Source organism: Acartia tonsa, chromosome 5 (genome assembly GCF_053477335.1).
Source record: "Acartia tonsa isolate MP-2025a chromosome 5, ASM5347733v1, whole genome shotgun sequence".
Taxonomy (NCBI): Eukaryota; Metazoa; Arthropoda; class Copepoda; order Calanoida; family Acartiidae; genus Acartia; species Acartia tonsa.
This window is the reverse complement of record NC_137264.1, coordinates 37,744,248-37,768,680: the sequence shown is the minus strand read 5'-3', so window position 1 is coordinate 37,768,680 and position 24,433 is coordinate 37,744,248. Positions and strand designations below refer to the sequence as shown.

At 33.4% G+C, this 24,433-nt stretch overlaps 1 protein-coding gene and 1 non-coding gene across 2 annotated transcripts in view; one reads left to right on the top strand and one right to left on the bottom strand.

The window, feature by feature from the left end:
- Positions 1-5,598: 5,598 nt before the first annotated feature.
- LOC145320012 (uncharacterized) overlaps positions 5,599-24,433 on the top strand; it is a 75,448-nt gene continuing 56,613 nt past the window's right edge. The window contains exons 1-2 of the mRNA XM_080162453.1: positions 5,599-5,652; positions 18,633-18,743. Of these exons, the coding sequence (XP_080018579.1) occupies positions 5,616-5,652; positions 18,633-18,743 (148 nt within the window). The 5' untranslated portion in view covers positions 5,599-5,615. The remainder of the gene's footprint in view (positions 5,653-18,632; positions 18,744-24,433) is intronic.
- Positions 11,885-11,956, bottom strand: TRNAT-UGU (transfer RNA threonine (anticodon UGU)). Its single transcript has one exon. It is a non-coding gene; the product is annotated as a tRNA-Thr (tRNA).

The window sequence follows — 24,433 nt, the reverse complement described above, 5'->3', positions numbered from 1 at the left end:
CATTTTGACACTAAATTAAATGAATCAACCAATCAAAATTCAATTTATTGTTTAGGTCTTGGGATGTTTTGAAGCAATTTTCTGATTTCCCTAGCTTCAAAATACAAATGAGAAAGATTTCTAGTTTCTACAATAAGAAGAGGCGCTAACATTTAGAAAAATTAGAACTAATACAAGAATGACAACATATATCAAAGCGAACCTCTGTAATGGTAGGACAAATAAACTTTATAATTACTTGTAAGTTGTAGAGTGTTAGAACTGAGGGCAGAATATAAATAGATATAAGGACATATAAGATTTTTAGGACTTGATTAGGGAGATGCTTCGCTTATAACATTACTAATATTATGCATGGTTAAAAACTTAAACATTTTAATAGATATTGAAAACAGAAATATACTTTTAATTTTTCATGACTCTATACATGTTTTTTTTATTATCTTTGTCGTAAGATGTATTATGTGTTAAACTTATAATTATTAAACTTTAAAAATTGTAATTTACAGAAGGGGTTGTGTATGATCATTGGGGATGTGAATCAATTTATCTGCCATTGTCTTATCCCTTTAGATCTCATATAAAGAATACAGGACTACAGCCCCTCCACCCCCCCCCCCCATCTAAGGTAATATGATATGAGTTGTCCATCTGAAGTCTATTATTAGGTTTGTTTTTTTTTTTTTTGGGGGGGGGGGAGGGGGGAGGCTTATGTTCATCATAGCTTAGACATTTTAAAGGCGAGGCTTTTCTATGATTAGGGTTGGTCCTTCCATCCGTCACAAATGGATAGCTTTTTTTGTTAATTTAGGCATGTTTGAGATATCAAGCAGTTTTTTAACAAATTGACTTACAATTTTGCTTCGACTCTTCTGACACTATACAAGTGTTAATATCCGTTTGTCCTACTGTATCAGTGCTTCGCTTTTATGGATCTTGTAATCCTTTCTAAAATTTTCCATGACTGAGTATATACATGTCATACATTTCCCCCCCCCCCCCCCATAAAATGGGATTATCATCATCATAAATAATTAATGGGGGGTGGGGGGAAAGAAAGGAAGGGGTTGAACATAGGAATAGTGTGATCAACAGCTCATTGTCCCCTCCCTCCCTGGATATTAATTTTTCCGCCTCTCTTTATGGCTTATAGCCTTATCCTTTTGCAAAATGAGGGTTTTATGGATGTTGTAATCCTTGTTATAATTTTTCCTGACTTTCCCTTTTTATGTTTTAGGTTATGTCAGTCTAAAAGTCAAAATATCTTGCAATAAAAATTAAAAGTAAGAAAAATCAGGGATCTTAAGAGATAAGACAATAGCCAATAAATTGATGTACATCCCCAACAATGATACAAAATATGGTTCTGATATCACAAAAACCAATCAACCAATATTATTTTTTTTTATAATTCATTCTATAAAAATAAAAAACTCATCAATATTTAATTTTTAAAAAAAATTTGTATAAAAAGTAAAAAAAAACACTGAGAAAATATTAGGTGTAGAGGTTTCGTGTTCTTTCTAGACAGCTATATTGGCTATTTTTCCAAATTTTGACGGAACGAAAAAATTTATTGGAAAATATCAGTAAATATTAACTTTCAGGATCGTAAATATTTAGAAAAGATTTTAATATTTCTGTTTCATGTCCATTTTCAACCCTTTCCCTAATTATTATCAACGACTTTGGACCGTTCGTAGATAGGGGGAATATCTGAGAAATATTGACCCGTGGGTTTCAAATTTCCATCGTCAAAGATATATTGGATTTATTTCAAGTAGACATATGTCTGAAAAAAAGATTTTTTTATATTGATTTTATGGATTTCTATGTCGCATATGTGCATTACCGCCAGAAAGACGGACAAATGACAGAAGTTTTAAAGGGTAGCTTTGCTAACAAAATATAAAATGGAAATACAATCCAATTAAACTTGGTTCTAGAAGGTGTAAAAATCAGGGATCTTAAGGGATAAGACAATGGTCGGTAAATTGATGTACATCCCCAATGATGATATATCAAACTACCTACTCTGATGCTGACAATTAGTGGTTGAAACAATTGGACACTCAACTAAATAAAACAACCAATCGAAAGTTAATAGAAGTCCCAAGGGTTGTTAAGCCAACGAATACAAAAACATGATTATAAAACTTTGGGGACTAGTTTAATTAAGAGTTGAATGTGCCCTCCCTCCCTGTGGACAACTAGAATAGTTATTGGGTTTTATTTGTTTTGTCTGATTTTTTTGTGTTTATTATACCAAATATATGAAATTGAAAATAAAGTTTTAAGAAAGGTCTTTGAAAGCCTAAAGCATAATAAATCCCTTATATGTAACCACAGCCTCACTACGAAGGGGGTCATATAGCTACTGCCTACTTTAGTCGTCTATCTTGAATAACAGTTGAGGAAATGTTTAAATTCTAAGACGGACAGTTAGAATGACTTTGCATTTAATACAATTAAGGGCTCGGCCGCCGCGTTCAGACCTCAGTGAAATCGTCATATCATAACTTTAAAACTAAGCTGAATGTGTAAAACTGTTCCTAAACAGACAATCCAATCTTTTATGCACCCAAACAGGTTTAAATTTGAGTCTAATGCTTGGCTGCCGAGCCCTGCATATAATACCGAAGCATAATATAAAAACGTGACAACAAAAAATTGGGTCGCATTTGACATATTTATTTAGTAATAAAAAGCCTTATTATACCCAAATAGTCGTAATTGGCGGAGGAAGGAACAGTGTATAATCATTATGGAAACTCAAAACGAAAACCTATTCAAATATGGACGTACTGTCACTAGAGTAGCTATATTATAAGCATCAAATTTTGTACAATTAGCAAAATAAAAAAATATTTTTTACATTCTAAATTACATTTACATTAGATACGTGTCAAATGTAATGGTTTATAGATTTACGTATTTAGACAGACCAACTTGCAAGATTTATAAAGTCTTCAGGCTTCAGTTATCAAATTTTTTTGAACCGCCCATTTACAACCGTTTTGCAACTTAAATATGTTTCTAGCGGCAGCTACTATACAACCAGAGTATGTCTGATCGACTGTCCATCATTAACTTCCGTCAATTCCTTTTTAAATTTAAAGTAACTTATATATATAATAGTTTAAGCTGCGCTAATATAGGACATAATTGTCATTGATGAAAAAATCCATAAATTGATAAAAAAACTATTCGATTTATTTGAGAAAACCCTTCCCTGCGAGTATGTAAATAATATATTTGAGGGCAATTCAATTAGTTTTACTTTGTAAATAGAGAAAAATACACTTTAAGGTTTATTTCGTTAAAACACTCTTATCTATTGCTCGGTTACACATAGACCACCCCCCCCCCCAACCACCAACCCCCAAGATTTTTATTTTTGAAGGAGGGGTACAAACCTTTATTTACGGTGTAATTCGGAGGGTAAGGGGGTGTTAATGATCGCACTAGGGATGTCAAAATATTTAAGTGCGCTTCGCGCACCCTCCTGAAAAAAACTGTGTACGCCCCCTGAATGATGGATTTGTTGGACAGCTAATTTTGATTATTGTATACTATTAAAGTTTAAAAATCCGTATTGAATGTAGTTGATTTAGGTCATTTTTACTTTTAAAATTGAAAATAATTAAGGAGGGGGGGGGGGGGGGGGTATAAGTATCCACTGACGTTTGTATGGATAATTTCCCTCTATTTTGTTTACTTATCATTATTAACATTAGGTTTTTCATTTAATATAAAATTTTATTACTGACTAAAAATAGTTTTTTGTAAAAAGTAAAAAATACCTTTCTGAATTTGATCTAATTAAATCGTCATATATAGTGATTTATTTGCAATGTCTGTCAAATAGAAAAAATGTTTTTCTGCTATCGGTATATTAGCATTTTATTAAAAGCGAAGCTTTTCTATAATTAGGGTCGGCCGGAACGGATAGCTTTTTTCGATAATTTAGGCATATTATAATTGTTCTATCAATTTCAAACTTTGCATGGTGATTCCTGTATTAGTTATTAACATTGTATTCGTGTATGACACGTTACTGTTACTGTTTTTTATTAAATCTCTTACTGTAATCTACTAAATATATTTCTGACTATTTATATAATTTTACAAATTAGGTTTCAAGTCATGAAATTTAATTTAAACAAGGATGACAACATCATAAGTAGCGAATCACAAAAAAACAATGAATGACAATATGAAGAAAAGTCAAACAAAAAGACCTACAAAATAAGTCAATTAAATACATTTTCGTAAGAAATTTTAAAATCCAATTTTATATTTGTACGAGAAAGTTACAATTCTCCATAGAGTTCAAATTTCCTCGAAGCATTATCGACTAGCATACAGGCAAAAAAAGATATGAAACAGTTGCCATAAAAATCTTCAGCTTTTTATCTTTAGAATTAGCATTAAATACCCTCCGTCAGAAAAAAAATAAGGTGAAAATTTTTAAAGATGCTCAGAATTAGCCGCACAGACAAACGGACGTATGGACAATAGGGTGGGTCGATTTTGGACATTTTTTTTCTGAGGCCAAAGCGGGGATCTGTAAATGATTTTTATGAGTATAACACACCTCTGGATGATTTAAAATTTATTCTAAGTCTTAAAACCGCTAACGACCAGACATTCAATTGTATAGCTATTTGTAAATGGGAGTCAAAAATTTATTGAATCAGAACTATGGCTTCATGGTGCTCCCAGGAAAGGCATTGAGGAGTAGAATCAGGAACTTTTGACCGTTTCAAAATATCTCGTTCCTAGCCTGAGAAAATCTAAAAAACCTCTACAAATTGGACAATTCTCAATAAACCTTTAAAAAATGTGGTTTTTTAGTGATTTCTAAGGCTAGGAACGAGATATTTTGAAACGAACAAAAGTTCCTGATTCAGCTCCTCAAGGCCTTTCCAGGGAGCACCATGAAGCCATAGTTCTGATTCAAAAATTATTTTGAATGTCGTCTGTGCATATTAATAAGAAATCAAATATATTTTTTAGTGGTCGCGTTCTAAAACTCAATTTTTGAAAATTCTTTTTCGGTCAGAAATGTTTTCAATGTTAATTTTATCTGTTGCATATCCCCTCTTTGTCTAATTCCGATATGAACCCGCCCTAATGGACAATGTGAATTAAAGAGTAGCTTCGCCCTTAAAAAGGTTGAAAAAGCATTAGACAAATTGAAATTTGATGCAGATGAAAATAAATCAAAATAAATTAGATTTTTTCTGTACGTGTGTTTGAAAGCAGTGAAATTAAAGACTGGATTCTTGTACAATCTCAGACCACTTAGTGTCTGTCATTTCTGTGACAGTCAGGCACACAAACAAGGTTTTATTAACCCAATCAGTTGATTGATTCCTTGGACAACAATGTACAATATTTTCAGCGAAGCATTCTAAAGTACTAAAAATGTAAATGAGTCCGGGACAGTAACCTGTATTAAAGCAATTTTACAACAAATTTTATTACATTTTTAGACTTATTAATTAAAATTTGCTTATCATAGTGTCATGTTCGTTTTTATTAATGTTGTCATCCTTGTTAAAGATATTGATTTTCATATTTATTTTCAGATAAAATATAATTTTATAAAAATGATGTTATATAATAGAAAAGAGAAGTCAGCTACAGGTACTAAAACAAGGGGGGGGGGGATGAGGAGGCATTGGACTGTAAATTACACTGGTGTCTAGAGTTTAAAACCTTGTTATATTATTCGTTGGCTCAAAACTTTAGTAATTTTTATTGAATTTTAATTTGGTTGCTTCCAAACTATTATTGTACAAACTTTTAAACCAATTGTTTTCAGGGATAAGGGATAGGAAACCTGGCCATAAATTAGGTCTCGGCCTGGTTTTGAAAGGGATCATGCAACTTTTACCATTTGCCTAATTTAATGACGTTACTGGCGGACGGCTCATATTGGCTATCGCTCTAAACCAATAGTGTTCTGTGATTTGGGCTTGTTTTGTATCAACCAATCACCAATTGGCGGAAATTTTAGAAGCAGACAATTCTAGAAAAAATAATGATTTGTCTGCTACGAAAAAATAAATATAAATTGTGTTAGATCACATTAGTTTAATTATTAAATCAGCTTAGAGTTAAACATTAAAAAAGGGCCATATAGAAAAAACAAAAATAACGGAATTATTTTTTTGGAAAGAAGGTAGCTACGAATTTTCATTTGGTAGTTTATAAATTAGATGTTGTATTTTTAATTTTAAAAATTTAATACCGAATTGATACAACACCTTAACCCTAATTTTTGTACAATACAATACAGTACAGATATATCATTACATTATAGTATCCAAAGAACTTGATAGAATGTTACCCAAGTGAATATTTATTTATTTATTTTGAATTTTAATTAGCAATGAAATTTTCAAATAAAATTTTTACTCATTAATAAAAATGCAAATAATACAAACTAAAATCTGTCTGAGGGAAACCCAACGATAGCTTTCTGACAGTTCAAATTACCAAAGTAAAAGATAAAAAAATTTTGGGAGAGAAAAAACTTCATTTTAACAAAAGCCATTAATATATAGGTTTAAAAAAAGTTATGTTTTTTACTTTAAACTAGCTACCTGAATTTGATTCTATACTTTATCTACACACACACACACACAGCTTTTTCATTAGCGTTTAGGACGAACCACTGCGCCATCCCAAAACTGGTTTATTAGGCCTAGGCTTGAAATAGGCCTGAAATAATATTTTCCTACGTTTCCCATCCCTTATCCCTGATTATTTTAAATTTACAGAGGGTTTGTCATCATTTAGAATAAACATAATTTTTCCTTCATTGTCTTATCCCATAAGATCCCTGGGCATTAACTATATCAGTTCAACGAGATACTTCGCTACACACAAGCATCCTGTTACTTTTATATAAAAAATATCGAAAGAAAATTGAATTAATTTGAAAAGACCAATCTAATATATACAGGAAAAATTTGCTTTCACAGTACACAAATAACAGGGATCTTAAGGGTTAAGTCAATGGACAATAAATTGTTGTACATCTCGAATGATAGTAAACAAAATTTCCCTAACTGTTAAATCAAAATCATTGGCTGAAAAATCACTGCAAATTTGGAATCAACTATTATTCAATAAATGTACCCAAAGTTTTTAAATCAACGAATGAGATAACATGTTTAAAAACAGATTTGTGTAATTTTTAGGTCCAATGTCCCCTTCCTCCCTGATAATCCTTATAAGTATCAGGATGTGTGTTTGAGGATCTTCTCGCTAACCGCTGATCTGATCGGGTTCTCCTTAACAGGGTAGCTTCTCGGTAGGTCTCGGGAAGGTTTACAACTATTTTGGGCAGGGTTCGGAAGCCGCGCTATCAGCCGCGCGGCTGCGGCTGCGGCTGAATCCTAATTTGCGGCTGCGGCTGAGGCTGAGGCTGCTTAAAGTTATGGAAGTGGCTGAGGCTGAGAGTGGCTGAGGCTTAGTGCGGCTGAGAGTGGCTGCGGCTGAATGCGGCTGAGGCTTAATAAGAATTGGGGTGGCTGAGGCTTACAGTGGCTGAATTGGAATTTTGTGGCTGAGGCTTCGAGCGGCTGAGGCTTACAGTGGCTGAGGGTGGCTGAGGCTTACAGTGGCTGAAGGATTTGTGGCTGAGGCTGCGGCTTACTGAAAGCCGCGCGGCTCATAGCGGCTGCGGCTTACAGTGGCTGATTGGAAAATTAAGCCGCGCGGCTGAGTGAGGCTGAGGCTGAGAGTGGCTGATAACATAATTAAGCCTCGCGGCTGATTCTGAGGCTGCGGCTTACTGAAAGCCGTGCGGCTGAGGCTGTGGCTGAATTAAATTCAGCCGCGCAGCTGAATGCGGCTGCGGCTTAATACAATATTAAGCCTTGCGGCTGATCTTATGGCTGATTATAAAATAAGCTTTGCAGCTGAGGCTTCGGCTAAATTGGATTTTTTAAATGCATTCTAGGACATTTTTTGGAGAGTTGAGGGTGGTTAGGGGATGTGAGAATAAGAGTGGAGGGAAGAGGGGGGAGGACAGCAGGATTTTTTCAAATGTTTGATTCAGAATTAGTACCCAAATTTTATACTGGTACCCAAAGTTTTATACTGGTACCCAAAGTTTATTCTGGTACCCAAAGTTTTATTCTAGTACCCAAAGTTTTATAATGGTACCCAAAATTATATACTAGTAGTCAAATTTTATTCTGGTACCCAAAGTTTTATTCTAGTACCCAAAGTTTTATACTGGTACTCAAAGTTTTATACTGGTACCTAAAGTTTTAGTCTGGAACCCAAAGTTTTATAATGGTACCCAAAGTTTTAGACTAGAACCCAAAGTTTTATACTGGTACCCAAATTTTACTGGTAACCAAAGTTTTATACTGGTACACAAAGTTTTATACTGGTACCCAAAATTATATACTAGTACTCAAATTTTATTCTGGTATCCAAAGTTTTATTCTAGTACCCAAAGTTTTATACTAGTACTCAAAGTTTTATACTGGTACCCAAAGTTTTTATACAGGTACCCAAAGTTTTAGACTAGTACTCAAATTTTATTCTGGTACCCAAAGTTTTATACTTGTACCAAAAGTTTTATACTAGAACCCAAAGTTTTATACTGGTACCCAAAGTTTTATACTGGTACCCAAAGTTTTAAACTGATACCCAAAGTTTTATACTGGTACTAAAAATTTATACTGGTACCCAAAGTTTTTTACTGGTACCCAAAGTTTTATACTAGAACCCAAAGTTTTATACTGGTACCCAAAGTTTTATACTGGTACCCAAAGTTTTAAACTGGTACCAAAAGTTTTATACTGGTACTAAAAATTTATACTGGTACCCAAAGTTTTTTACTGGTACCCAAAGTTTTATACAGGTACCCAAATTTTATACTGGTACCCAAAGTTTTATACTGGTACCCAAAGTTTTATACAGTTACCCAAATTTTATACTGGTACCCAAATTTTATACTGGTACCCAAAGTTTTATACTGGTACCCAAAGTTTTATACTGGTACCCAAAATTTTATACTAATACCTAAAATTTTGTTTTAATATTGGTACCCAAAGTTTTATACTGGTACCTTAAGTTTTATACGAGTACCCAAAGTTTTATACTGGTACCCAAATTTTATATTGGTACCCAAAGTTTTATACTGGTACCCAAAGTTTTATACTGGTACCCAAAATTTTATACTAATAGCCAAAAATTTATTCTGGTACCCAAAGTTTTATACTGGTACCCAAAGTTTTATACTAATAGACAAAAATTTATTCTGATTCCCAAAGTTTTATACTGGTACCCAAAGTTTTATACAAGTTTTTTAGCAGTAGGAATTTATTTCAACATCTTTAGTTATGATGCAGTACAAAGCCTATCAACTCCCAGACGACGAGCCGATGCGCTACATGTTGAGCCACGGTCGAGGGTTTCTATGACATTAACTCAAGGTCCAACAACCCTGGATAACTAAGGGGAATTATATCTTTCCTTTGCGCCTGTTCATGTTGCACACCTAGCACCTAGGAACCATTTAATGTCTTCAGTTATAACGCAGTGTCTGCGCGAGATTCGAACCTATTACATCCCTGATGACAAGCAGATGCGCTACTTGTTGAACCTTGGGGAACCAATTCTTTCCTTTTCTGTATTAGTTTAAGTGACATCTATCCAGCAACCAACTTTTTTTATTGAACTACCTGCCTGAAAGTTTTATGGTAATGAGTTACGCCTGTTTATGAGCCAAGGAAATCCTCCTACTCCAACTTTACATGTTGCACACCTGCCATAGCAGCAGTAGGAACCATTTAATGTCTTCAGTTATAACGCAGTGTCTGGCCGAGATTCGAACCTATTACCTCCCTGATGACAAGCAGATGCGCTTCTTGTTGAACCTTGGATAATTAAGGGGAACCAATTCTTTCCAATTTAAGTGACATCTATCCAGCAACCAACTACCTGCCAGAAAGTCCTATGGTAATGAGTTACGCCTGTTTACGAGCCAAGGAAATTATACTCTAACTTTACATGTTGCATACCTGGCATAGCTGCAGTAGGAACCATTTAACGTCTTCAGTTTTCGCGCAGTGTCTGGCCAAGATTCGAACCTATTACCTCCATGATGACAAGCAGATGCGCTACATGTTGAGCCATGGTACGCAGGTTAAATTTGTCTTAAAAATAATTGTCTTTAAAATGCTTATCATATGTACACTTGCAATAAATGTATTTGTCATAAAAACTTACCTCTTATGAAAAATGTTTTTTTACAAAAGTGATTTTTATTACAATTATTCATGGGTATAATTTTTATGACTAACTTTTTATGTCACATAATCTTAATGACAATGTAATTATGAAGTTATTACAAAAAATACTAAACAATAGGTACTGGAAAAAGAAGAACTGAATTAAAATAATTTTTTGGGGGGTAGGGTGATTTTTATTGGGTGGGGAGGGCCAGGGCGAGTAAATCACATTTTTAATTTTGGGGTGATGTTTAATTTTTTTTCTAAGGCAATTTTTTTCTGGTAGTGTGATGGTACCCTCCCCCAAAATAGTTGTAAACCTTCCCAGTACCTATAAGAAACTACCCTGAATAGGAGCACCATATCGGTTTAGTAGTTAGCGAGATCCTGTAGTACAAACATATAGACAGACAAACAAACAGACATCATAATACTTAATGATCTAAAAATAAGACAAATTTTCATTTTGAAATATTGGAGCTCTGATAGCTTTTTGGTACGGTAACAGCTTTGAACCATCTATCATCCGGGTTCGAATCCCAGAAGAAAAAAAAATTTGGGGGGATGAACGGTGACTTTTATTATTTTTTTATGGGAAAATAGGGGGGAGTTTGGTTGAGCACCCACCAGTTTTAATTTTAGTTTTTTAAAAAATTCAAAAACTTGGAAAAGGCAATTTAAAAAGTTTACATTAGTTCAGTAGTTATCGAATTCTTAATCTACAGACAAAATAACTCTCCATACTTTATACATTTCCCCAAAAAAATTATAAACTTTCCCTGGATCAATAAGAAGCTTCACATTACCACTTTATATAATAGAATATGTGGATATATTAAAAAAAAGAAAATTTGTTAATAAAATTATGGACCTCATTTATTGGCCAGTTCATTTATATATCCCATAAGAGGGGAGAGATGGATTAAAGGGGGTGTATGGGGGTTATTGTTATTTTAGCCAGCTGAGATTATTTCTTTATCAGAGTACATGAAAATATGGACAACATCAAAGTAATAATATATCGATTCATGTATTGCTTATAAATTCAGAAATTGTATAACATAATGATAAAGATAAAGAAACATTTTTTTTATAATAATTGCAGTTTCGAAAATAAAATCAATTTTAGTAAGCATCTTTGTAAAATAAACAAAATCGGATGATATATGATAATCATTTAACTATTTCAATCTATCGAGTACATAAAGATTATGTAGATTTTTTTGCATATTATACAGGACAATTTATTGCATTTTACAGACCTTTTTTAACCAACTTTAAAAAGTAAAATACATCGCTGTTTAAATTTTTTTTGTTAGAAAACATATTAGGATAATTTGTGTTCAAAATAAACACACACACACACCCTCCCCCCTACTCAAATCTTAATTTAATTATTTTCATTAATTTAAAAATACCATGAAAAATGAAATATGTATAAATCTTTTTTTTTGCATAACTTTTTTAGTGTCTCTCATCAACCACAAAGTATTAAATACATTTAAAATTGAAGAAATATCTAAGTAGGAGAAGCTTAATTATATAGAACAAGTATTGCGTACCTAAACGGAAAAATAATAGAGAAGCTACTATATAACTTGAGTATCACAAAAATTGATTGCCCCCTGTGAGGTTTGAACTCACGGTCCCTAGTTTACAAGACGAGTGCTCTACCATTGAGCTAAATAGGCCACTTGTACAAGAAAAAAAATTTAAGATAATGCAAATTCATAGTGAATATTAAGTAAATTCTGAAAAATTTGTATCTTTTAAAAACAATAAAATTAGGCAAACGTCAGTAGGGCAGTTACCCTATAAATAGTATTCAATAATATTCATAAGTATCAACGTTCAAAAACGTATTGCTCCTGGTGAAATTCGAACTTATAACCCCGGCATAACAGTGTAGAAGAACCGTGTGCTAACTGATTGCGCCACTAGAGCTCTTACATTACAGGTTCAAACTTTTTGTAGTTGTTCGAGATGGTAGTTTCTATGTTGTAATTTTAAAAAAAACTTAAGATAAAATTTTTATAAAAGAATATAAAAAAATTTAAAAGTATAACATTTAAAAAAATTATTTTTGGGCGATGGAAATGTCTGACCCCCACCCCAAAATTAGCTCAAAACCATCCAATGTCAATATATATATAACTAGCGGCTACGCCCCTAGAGGCCTTTAGGGGGCACTTGAGGAAGAGAGAGAGTCAAATTTAATAACCCAATTTCTTATTTTAAATTTTTAAAGAAAAGTAAAAAAAAAATTTTTTTTTGGGGGGGGGGGATTTTTTTTTTAGGGGGGGGGGCCTCCCCCCTCATTTTTAATTTTAGTTTAAAAAATTTTAAAAAAATTTTCTTTTTTGAGGGGGGGGGGATTTTTAATTTTTTGGGGGGGTTGGGGGTGTCCCACCCCCCAAAAAATAGTTATAAACCTTCCCAGGACCTATGAGAAGCTACCCTGTTAAGGAGAACCCGATCGGTTCAGCGGTTAGAGAGATCCTTCGGTACAGACACACAGATACACAGACACACAGACATCCTGTTACTTTAGTAAAAGGATTCCTGAGAAGGACAACATTGTCAGTTCAGTGGTTGCTGAGATCTTAAGCTTCAGACAGACAAAATTAAATGAAAATTAAGCCCCGCGGCTGAATTGACGGCTGAGGCTTGTACTAATTTAGCACCTGCGGCTGCGGCTGGGGCTTACAATATCTCAGCCGCGTGGCTGTGTCAAAGCTGCGGCTGAATTAAAAAAATTAAGCTGCGGCTGAGGCTGCGGCTTACAAATATCAAGCCGCGCGGCTGCGGCTGCGGCATAATCATAACTTTGCAGCTGCGGCTGAGGCTTTCTTGAAGCCGCGCGGCTGAGTGCGGCTGCGGCTTCAAATTATTAACAGCCGCGCGGCTGAGTGTGGCTGAGGCTTCCCCAACTATAAGCCGCGCGGCTGATTGCGGCTGAGGCTTAGAGGGGCGTTGGCTGAATGAGGCTTAGTGCGGCTGAGGCTTAATGTGGCTGAATTGGAGTTTTGTGGCTGAGGCTTACAGTGGCTGAGGCTTACAGTGGCTGAATGCGGCTGAGGCTTACAGTGGCTTATGTTTTCTTTAAGCCGCGCGGCTGCGACTAAGGCTGAGGCTTATTGGGTGGCTGAGGAAGCCGCGCGGCTGATTTTGAGGCTTCTCGTAAGCCGCGCGGCTGATGGTGGCTGAGGCTGAGGCTGCGGCTGCGGCTTCCGAACCCTGATTTTGGGGGAGAAACGCCCCTAAAAAAATACCCCCCCCCCAATTTTTCCCCCTTTTTTCTTTTAAAATTTAAAATAATAAGTTGGGTTATCAAATTTGACTTTCCCCTCATCAAGGGTCTCTAGAGGCAGCTAGTTTAGTAAGAAACTAGGACAATCATGTCCATAAATAGCGCAGCAGTAACAAGACACAAATATTAATCTGATGTTCATTCTCCTATTACTATATTCGAGTTAGAAATGCAGTTTCTCTTAATCATGGTTAGGGACAAGTTTTCTTAAATTTTCATATTGTACCTTTGAAATATGATTAAAAATCATAAATTATAAACAATTTTTCATGGATCTGAAGTGATAAGAAAATGGACAATCAATTTATGTACTGTACACCATTAATTATGATAAACCATATTACCCTATATGTAGATTAAAATTTTTGGTGGAAAAATTTGGGCACTGCACCAACTATAAAAGAGCCAAGCTTTAAAGCCAGCTTTTAATTGTACTAGTGATGCTATAATTTGAAGTAGTATCCTACAAAAAAAAGGAAGGCAGGGCGGGAATCTATTTTGGGGGCTAAAATAAAAAAAATAATTTTATGGGAGGGGGGGTATTTTTTACTGATAACTAATAGTAACACGATATGTGTTGGTTTGGTAAATTCTACATCCACTTGATTTTATTTTTAAAATTTTTTGGGTTTGCTCAATATTTCAGAAAACATTCCCCTTGTCCTGCAGGTGTATATCCAGAATAATTGGCAGGACAACCTTTATATTTAATCAAATAATTGTCAAGATTAGATTAAACAACAGAAGGGGTGGACCTTCACCTCCGCAGAGGAAAATAATACCAAAAAATATCCTATATTTCTGTTTTTTTCTCTGTACTGAAGGATCTTGCTAACCGCTGAACTTATATGGTTCTACTTCACAATGTAGCTTCTTATAGGTCTTAAGAAAGTTTATAACTTTTTTTCGGAAGGGTACCTTCACCCTCCCAAGATTAATTAAGAGTTGATATAGTTAATTCCTTATCGTCTTAGGGTTCACCATTATAAACATATTTTTTTCCTATTGATATCTATTCAAATGCGCGTAATTGATAGCACATTCAAGAGAAAAGAACAATAAAGTAGGTTTTTGGTAATCAAATAAACAAAAACATGTATTACAAGTGCATTTTATTTGTTTTAGCATGGCAGTTTTAGAGATTTTAGGCTTCACACAAAGAGATACAAACACTTGGTGAAATATTTATTGAAAAATACAATAGTATAAATTGGGAGGATATAAAACTTTCCCGATTTTGTATAATTTTTGAGGAACACGACTCCAGTGACGTCATATTTTTCTTTCCCGAAAAAGGGAAGGGGGGAAGAAAATCTCTTCAAAAGAGATGGGGAAAACCCCCTTTTCTCCCATCTCTTTTTTCTTCCCTCCTTTCCTTTTTTTTCTTTCCCCCTTCCCTTTTTCGGGAAAGAAAAATATGACGTAACTGGAGTCGTGTTCCTCAAAAATTATACAAAATCGGGAAAGTTTGTTTATCCTCATAAATTGGTTCAATAATGTTAAAAGAACAATGAACTAGAATTTTATGTATAAATAACCTTTGGCAAATAGTTAAATGTTGAAAATGTGTGTAATTTAAAAAGTCTTAGCTACGGACCATCTCTGATTATAGAGCATCTGCGTTGCTAAAAAAATATACAGAGACGAATATTGCATGTATCTGGAGATTTTGACAGGGATAGACAAATGGATTATAAATAATCTTCTTCCAAATTCTTATAAAATAAAATTATTTCATGTACAACTTATGAACTGAAGGGGAAATGAGAGTTGTAGTTTAATTTAACCGCCTTTAACCCATACCTTCCTGTAAACAAATGTGATATACATACGTCTTTTATGATTAGTCAGGGACTTACTTAGGACATTAAAATTTGATCATACTGAAGTACAGAAACCTGCCTCTAATAATCCTCTCAGAATTTTGTTTTATAGCACCAGAAAAGCCATTTTTCAGGGATCATATACAATATACATCCCCAATGATGAAAAACAATTACCCCTTCTGCAAGTTAAAATTATGGTTGAAAAAATCTGATACTTCTAGTTTGGAACCATCCAATTAAAATTAAATACAGTATCAAAAGTTTTTGAACTAAAAAATAAGATGCCGTGACTATAAAACTTAGGGTACCAGTGTTATTTACAGTCCAATGTTCTCTCCCTCCATAAAACTTTTGAACTTCGGAGATTAATAATTTGACTTATATGTTCAAATTTTAGGGTCAGGTTTTAATACTTGAACATGAACCAATTCTGGGAGTTATCTTCAATAACATTATTATGCCAGAATTACTATAATGATAATAATTATGAATTGCCAGAGTTGCAATATAGTACAGAATCATTAGATTCAGTGGTAGCCAAACCTTTAGTAGCGCAGCTATTCATTAACTAGGATCTCTCCGTAAGAATACGAAATGGAGAAAAATAAAAAGAAAAGCAATGAAAATACAAGGAATAAATAGTAAAGAGGAAAAGGAGAAATTTTATGAAAGGAAATAAAAGGGAAAGGTAGGGAAATAATAATAGGGAAAAGATTGAAGTATAGAGAGAAGGAAACTAAAAAGGAGAAAGAAAAAAGAGAGGGATGCAAAAAGGGAATTTAGAGATAGAGTTTAAAGAAAATAAAATATTATGATAACCGGTTCTACCCCATCCCTTATTCTCTTCCCCACTTTCAGATTGGCAGGGTGACGCAAATTTCAGATCCCGGATTTCGCGATTTGAATGAAAGTTATCTTTATGTATTATAGTGAATTAAATAATCTTAAAAGCAATGCTTTTATCTTATGAAGAAAAATAGTAAATCAAACAGCGAAAACTGATATCTGAAATTTGCGTCACCCTTCCAATATGACGCAAGACGCATGACCGCTACGACCGTGGTAATATTTAAAACCCAATCAATTTAGAACAAATGAAAGAAAGTAAAGTAAAAGGAGAGAAAGCAGTACGTACTAAAAAGAAGAAAATGCCTTATAAGCTGGACTTGTAGAGTAGATTTGCTTCTAATAATGCATATTACAGAATTGCAGTAATATTTATTAAGCCTTGTCTTGTCTTTTCATTACAATAAGATTGGAAAATAACTAGGTTTAGACCTTTTTGAAAGCAGGCTTTTCTTTAATTAGGGTCTGTCCGTCCGTCCGTAATAGTTTGCTCTTTTTGTTTATTTAGACATGTCAATCACCTAACACAATATAACCTAACCTAACCTAAAATAACCTATAAAAAGCCATTTTAAAAATACGAAGAATCGCTCCTTATGGAGGGATGTCGTGGAAAGGACTATACCCCAGAAATATCCTATCGATGATTCCCATACCAGTTAAGTTCGGACATCCATTTAAACTTCTTGACAAAATTGTTTTATATGATTTAATTATCCTATTCATCTGATTTTTGGAATAATGATTCCTAGGACAACAAGTTATAATATTGAAAGTGAGGCATCTCTATTATCAAATCCTAAAACACAACACATGTATATAATTTTTTGTTTAGACTAAAAATTAATGTTCTGTTTATTAAGTAAGAAGTACAGCTACTCTTTAATCAAGGTATATCATAATGTTTGTAACAGAACATTAGAAGTTTTGTTAAACAATTAAGGTAAATGATTTTCAAAATGGAGGATGGTAATGGGGTGATTACCCCTCTCAAAAATACGGGAGGGCCGTAAACACCCCCAAAATATTAAAATGTATTAGATTTTACTAGACAAAAAGTTTACTTTAAGTTGGGGTTGCCATTGATATCACCAAAAGTAATTTGTTTTAGAAAAGGGAGGAGTGTGTTTCAGTTTTGGCATTGTACCTCACCTAAAGTTGAATTCCCCTCCCGCTATGTAAATATTCCTTGAATATTCCTTGAGTATGCATTGGCAATTAGGAAACTATGAGAAAATAATTCTGCCAAATAAGGTCTTCTGTGGGAAAGGATTGCAGGGATCAGAAGGGATAAGACAATGGCCGATAACATACATCCCCAATTATGATATACAATATTACCCCTTCTGGAGATTACAATTATTGATTGAAACGTTTGGAAACTCAACTTTAATGAAACCATTAATCAAAATTCAATAAGAGTCACCAAAGTTTTTGAGCCAGCAAATAAGAAAACGTTATCATAAAACTTTGGGTTCAGTATTTTCAGGGACCTTACGGTCTAAGACAGTGGACGATAAATCTACATTTCCAATATTGATAAACAAAATAATCTCCTATTTTCAGGTTTAAAATAGTATTTTATCCAAAGAATAAGTTAACATGGTTATTAGGGTGGGTCGATTTTGGACATTTTTTTCTGAGACCAAAGCGGGGATCTGCAAATGATTTTTATGAGTATAATACACCTCTGGATGATTTAAAATTTATTCTAAGTCTTAAAACCGTTAAAGACCAGACATTCAATTGTATAGCTATTTGTAAATGGGTGTCAAAAATTTATCGAATCAGAACTATGGCTTCATGGTGCTCCCATTGAGGAGTAGAATCAGAAACTTTTGACCGTTTCAAAAAATCTCGTTCCTAGCCTGAGAAAATCTCAAAAAACCTCTACAAATTGCACAATTCTCAATAAACCCTAAAAAATGGCGGTTTTTAAGTCATTTCTAAGGCTAGGAACGAGATATTTTAAAAAGGACCAAAGTTCCTGATTCTACTTCTCAAGGCCTTTCCTGCAATAAAGGATTTTTTTCATTTCGTTCGCATTATGAGTCAGCTATAAATTGTCGCATATCTTAGCTTTAAGCTTTTCTTGGATAAATTATTTCGTGAAAAAAATTTCTCCCTCAAATAAATGTGAAGAATATGACAAAACATAAAATAAGTTAGTCTTGAATAGTGGACTTAGTGGACTTTCTTAGAATAAAGTTTGCTTCATAGAGGTTATGTCGCTGCAAATAATGTCGCAAGTATCTCGTAAATAACAAAAAGTAAACAAAGGTTTTTGTCTGCAAAAAAATCCCATATTAGGTTTGACGAAAAATGGTGTCAGATGGACCATCTAGATTTACTTTGTCTATTAAATTTATTTACTTATTTATTTAGACTGGTTATGGCTGTGTACCCTACCTGCACACGCCCACCTCCCCCCTCACCTCCATGTACAGAAGCCCCTCCACCTCCTAGAAGTTTACAACAAAAGAAATATGACCACAGGTAACGCATTTAGAATTACTTAGTAAGCAAAGTACCCCCCTTATTTTTCAAATAAATTTTAAAAAGGGGAGAGTTTTTTATTTTTATGCCTAATTTCTGCTGTGGGCACTTTAACCCTGAGAGGCTACCCTGTACTCATAATGACCTAACCCGACTTGATCTAAAGTACTAAACAAACACATGAAAAACAACGCTTCCCCTTTCCCCCCTACATTTATACATTTATTTATTCGCTAATTTAAAATGGCCTAAACATACAAATAACATATAGGACGCACTCCATAATATAATCATTACTTAATTGATTTAAAAACTTTAAAATATTTTGACCAATATAAGTACATTTTGATACAATAAAATACTATACAAGCAAGGCACACTTGGTAATGTTCTGGCCATTGTATAGAGACAAACAGACATATACACATATTAATAAATTAAATAATCCTAGAGGTTCAGGGTCTATATAACCTTCCGAGAAATTCTCTAAAAAACAACATATTATCATATATGATATTTTTCTAAAAGTTAATATTTCTAGATAAATCTTAATTATATAAATTATTTCCTTATAATCGACAACAGAAACAAAATACACTTGTTAGTGTGGTTCATTCTCACTAACTAAACAAGGATGACAACATCCAAAAAAGCGAAACACTGAAACTGTAGGACAAACGGACATCAACACTTATATAGTGTCAGAACTGAATAATCAGAATATAAATGTATTAGAGTTGAAGCAAAATTGTAAGTGTAAATTTGTTGAAAAACTGCTTGATACAGGATAATGTTTATGGACATACTTACATTTTTAGGACTTGATTATAGAGTTGTTTTGCTTGAAACATTATACTTTGTTGTCCCAGGAATAAACATACCAAAAATCAGATCAATCGGATGATTAGATCACAAAAGAATTTGTTGTTCAAAAAGTAAAAAAATCAACATGTTTAAAATAGACGTACGGACATTCTTGTAATGATTATAGAGTTGCTACGCTTTCTAAATCGTACCTAACTACTAAAGGAATCACCATACAAAGTTTGAAATCGATAGGACAATTCTAACATGCCTAAATTAACTAAAAAAGCTATCCGTTTGTGACGGACGTACGGACCTACCCTAATTATAGAAAAGCTTCGCTTTTAAAAATAGCTTGAAACCAGCGTATAAATACCGTTTTGACTTGACTGGTTTAGGTACACGAATCTATTAATGGACAACAGAAACACACCCACTTGTCCCTATGGGGTATTTTCCCTGCGGGACTCTTCTAAACCTTACTTAACCTATCCTAACCTACCATATAAGCAACAAAAATCCTTCTTGTAATTTTTTTTGTGGCCCACAATTGGCAAAGATTCATAAGTTTTATATCATTTAGGGATAGTGGGATATGACAATGAACGTAAATTTATTTGTTTCCCCATTCTATATGTAATCCTAATAACAAACATATCTATGAGAGGGAAGAAATGGGTCTAGTTTAATTTAAACACCATTATCTCATCCCTCCCAGAGTAACTGTAGACTAGATCTAATAACTAAAAAACTTTCCTTTCCCGGAAAAATTTATTTCTGCTAAAAAATGGATGTAGAATATACGTGGATATTTTAACAGGGGAAAAATTGTCGTAAAAATAGGTTGCTATTTCTACAGTCATATATTGGTTAGTTCGTTCATCCTGTAGGTGGAGAGGGGATGTGGTAAAGGGTGGGAATTCGGGATCGTTCTTATTAATCCCACTACTTTATAAGAGTACAAGATAATTTGGTGTATGATCCAAGTCATGATAAATCCATTGCTGAAAAGGTAAAACTAAGTATAAATAATAGATGAACCTAAATTAAGAGAAATTGGGAAAAATAGCAATATTGTAAACATTTATAATTTAATGCAAAGTACATATATAAACAAGTGACGCAACATCCATAAGTAGCGAAATTTCTTATCTATAATACAAAGTAGAACGATATCTGTCTGTCTGTCTGAAGCTTAAGATTCTAGTAACCACTGAACCGATTGGGCTCTACTCTTCAGGGAATATACCTATTGATCCTGTGATGGTTTTAAGCTATTTTCTTGGGTAGGGGGGGGGGGGCAATCCAATCCCTCCAAAGAAAAATATCCCCCCTGCAAAAAAAATTCTTTTAAAATCAAAATTTAAAAAATGGGGTGGTCGACTACCCCACTCCAAAAAAATTCCTCCCCAAATCTTTTTTTTACTTTTTCTCTTTAAATTTAAAATTTTGAAAAGGGTGGGGGAATTCCCAGTACTTTTTGGGGCGAAGCCGCTAGTTGTAAATATTACCACTTCCCAATAAAGCCCTCTATCCGATATAAATTTCTTTAAAAATTCTCATAATCATCAAGTCAATTTTATGTCTAATTACATGATATTCATTTTTGTATTCGTTGAATTTTTTTAAAAATACGATGCGATATTGAATGGATATTGGAAAATATAGTGATAAAAATAAAGGTTAATAATCCATGGTATTTCATGTTTATTTTAATTTGCAAGAACTCAACCAAAAGTTACCATTTAAAAATGTATAGAATAATATGGATTCGGGAAAAAGGAATTTAAATAGAATACTTATGGATCTTAAGCTGTAAGGCAATGGACGATAATTAGTGTGAATTCTCAAAATTATTTGTTTAAAAGTTTAGTCACTGCTTTTCTGAATCAAGTATTGGAGATTTAATAAATGTACCCAAATTAAGGGAGGGAGAGGACATTAGTCCCCATATTATCTTATTCGTTGGACACTTTTACTCAGTTTAATTGGTTGGTTTCAAACTAGAAGTGTCTAAACTTTTCAACCAATAATTTTAATAAAACAAGTGGTACTTTTGTTTATCATTATTAGTTTTAGATTAAAATACGTTTAAATGTATTAAAAATATATCGGGGGGGGGGGAGGGGGGAGGGGCATGCGTATTTTTTGTTTTGTTTATGCCTAACCCCTGCGGGGAGAACCTAATAATAATGTCTAACTTTTTATCTTTGTGACGTAACAAAAATCAAAGGATGAGAGGGGAGGTGGGAAAGGAAACCCCTAAAAAAGAGATAGATTTTTGTTACGTCACAAAGATAAAAAGTTAGACACTATTAATAGGTTCCTGCGGGGAGCCTAAACTCTCTACTCAATATAACCTAACCTGACCTGATTCAAAGCCTAAACTTACCCAATATAACCTATTCCAACCTACTCTAAAGTGAAACACAAACACACAAATAACTTCCCTCCCCCTTAATATTTTTAATTAATTTCAAAATAACTTGAATTCTGATAGTTAAGATTATACAAAGATTAAATTTTATTCTATTTTCCAATGTTTTGTTCACTGCTACTGGTAAAGAAATGAAATCATACAACAAAATAGCATAAACATTTTCAACATTAAAACTTAATTAATCTACCTAGGAATTGATTATTACCTCCACAGGACCAATTTATAGCTACTGAATAATTATACAAAGTTATTTTTGAAATCAAAGTTTTTTTTTACATATATTGTGTTTCCGTAAGGGAACAGGGTTTATTTAAGTTCGGTGTAACAAAACTGGTATTCATTTTATGATTTTTATTTTGATATTTGTAGAAAAGTTAAGGTATAGTCCCTTTTCGTGACAACGCCCCTTAAGGGGCGATTCGTCGTATCTTTAAAATGGCTTTTGATAGGTTACTTTAGGTTATATTGGGTTAGGTGATTGCCCCGCAGGGTTAGACAATTGGCCCCGCAGGGTTACAGCCCCCACAGGGGCTACTTTCATTGAATTTATTCTTGTTAATGTTTATAAGATTTTCTAAACTGTGATTTTATGAAAGCTAGCATCCTTATTAATATTAAGACCTAATGCTATTATTTCTTCTAAAATATTGTTGCTGCGTTATTTGTTGAATTAATTGTCATGTATTGTTATTTTTGTTTTATTTTCCCCCAAGGAGTCAATAAATCTAAAATCAATTTACTTAAAACATTTTTTGTGTATTATTGTTAGGAGATTGAAACTAACTTTATAGAAAGTTGAAATGTAATATAGGATTAGGGTCTTGTCTAATATAAAGATTTTATTTCAGTGTATATAGTTTTGAAATATCACATTTCCTCAATTTTGGGCTGAGAAAAGCTTTACAGTTTAACCCAATGGGCCGTTTGTCTCTATGTCTGTTTTTATGAAATTTTGCTTATCTCGGCAGTTTTATTTTTTTTTGCTAAAAGTATCAGAAAATAATTTCCAGACGTCGTATGTCATTGGATGAAAGGAAAATAATCTTTTTTTTTATTTCAAAAGGTTTTTCATATGAAGCTAATTTTGTTTTAGTAAGGTTTCTTTTTAAATTAAAAATTGAATATAAAATCACGAGTCAAGTTTTTATTTATAATCGATTATATATCAAAATGTCTACGGTGACAGATACCTAATAGTCAGAAATGTACGACTTCTAAATGTTTAATGAATATTGATTATTTTTTGAAAATATCTTTGTTATTTTTGTACAGTTAGTACAATTAATTCTATTTCAAATGTCGCAAAAAAGTATAAAAAAATACATTGTACAAATATTATTAAACAAAATTATCCTTGCAATAAAGTAAAAGGATCTCTGTGTGTGTGTTTGTTTGTACCGAAGGATCTCGCTAAACACTTCTCATAGGCCCTAGGAAGGGTAATAACTATTTTAAGGGAGGGTACCTCTTCCAAGAAAAATCGCAAAAAAACAAAAAAAATATATCTAAAACCACCTAGTGGCCGCAAAAATAATTTTTGGTAAACAGCTGATCTTAACATAGATTGAAAATAAAACATTTTACGTGCCCCTAGAGGCCTCTTGGGGGCGTTGCCGCTAGTTATACAAATAATATCAAATCTTGACAGGTTAATAAAATAGGAGAGAAACAGAACAATTACAATTATATAAACAGCAATGTTCCCAGGGAGGGTGGCGACATTAGATAGCAAATTACATTTGTACCCAAATTTTTATAAACATGTTTTCTCAGGCAACACCCCCCAAACCCTTAAACTTGAAATTGCAAAGGTCTGCCTTTCCCTTTTCCTTTTCCCTAATTGATTTATACCCCCCTATTGCATCGCTGTGCACGCCACTGGTACTAACCGATAATAACCATGAAACAAATATTATGCAGATGCGCTACTTCTGATCATTTTCCTTCTTGTTTATTTGTAATCTTAAGACAAGAAAAAGACAGGGAGTAAGGGAGGGGACAATGGATTGAATATTCAATTTTTAAGAGTCTCAGACTTTGGGTACTGGCTTAAAGGGAATGTGCACAAATACAGCAGATTCTGACTGACTTTGGGTACTAGCGCATCAATGCCCCGCTAACTAGCTGAGTTAGTTTCGAATATGCAGACAGAAAAATTTGTTATTGATGGCTGGTTTTGACAAATATTTTTTCCCAAGAAAACGTCATTTCATTTATTGAAACTCTACTGTGATATTTATGTATTAAACAATCTAAGAACTGCTTGAATTTAGGTGTTAGTTAAAAATATATGAAAAGGGTTGACGTAGTTCTAAACAAGATTTTTCTAGTGATTAATTACAGAATGTTTACTACATTGTGATGTATTGGTAATTTAATTTTCAAGTAAATGATTTTTTTCTTAGAACTAATTTTGTTTTAAATTAGGTTACCATGATCCCTTTAC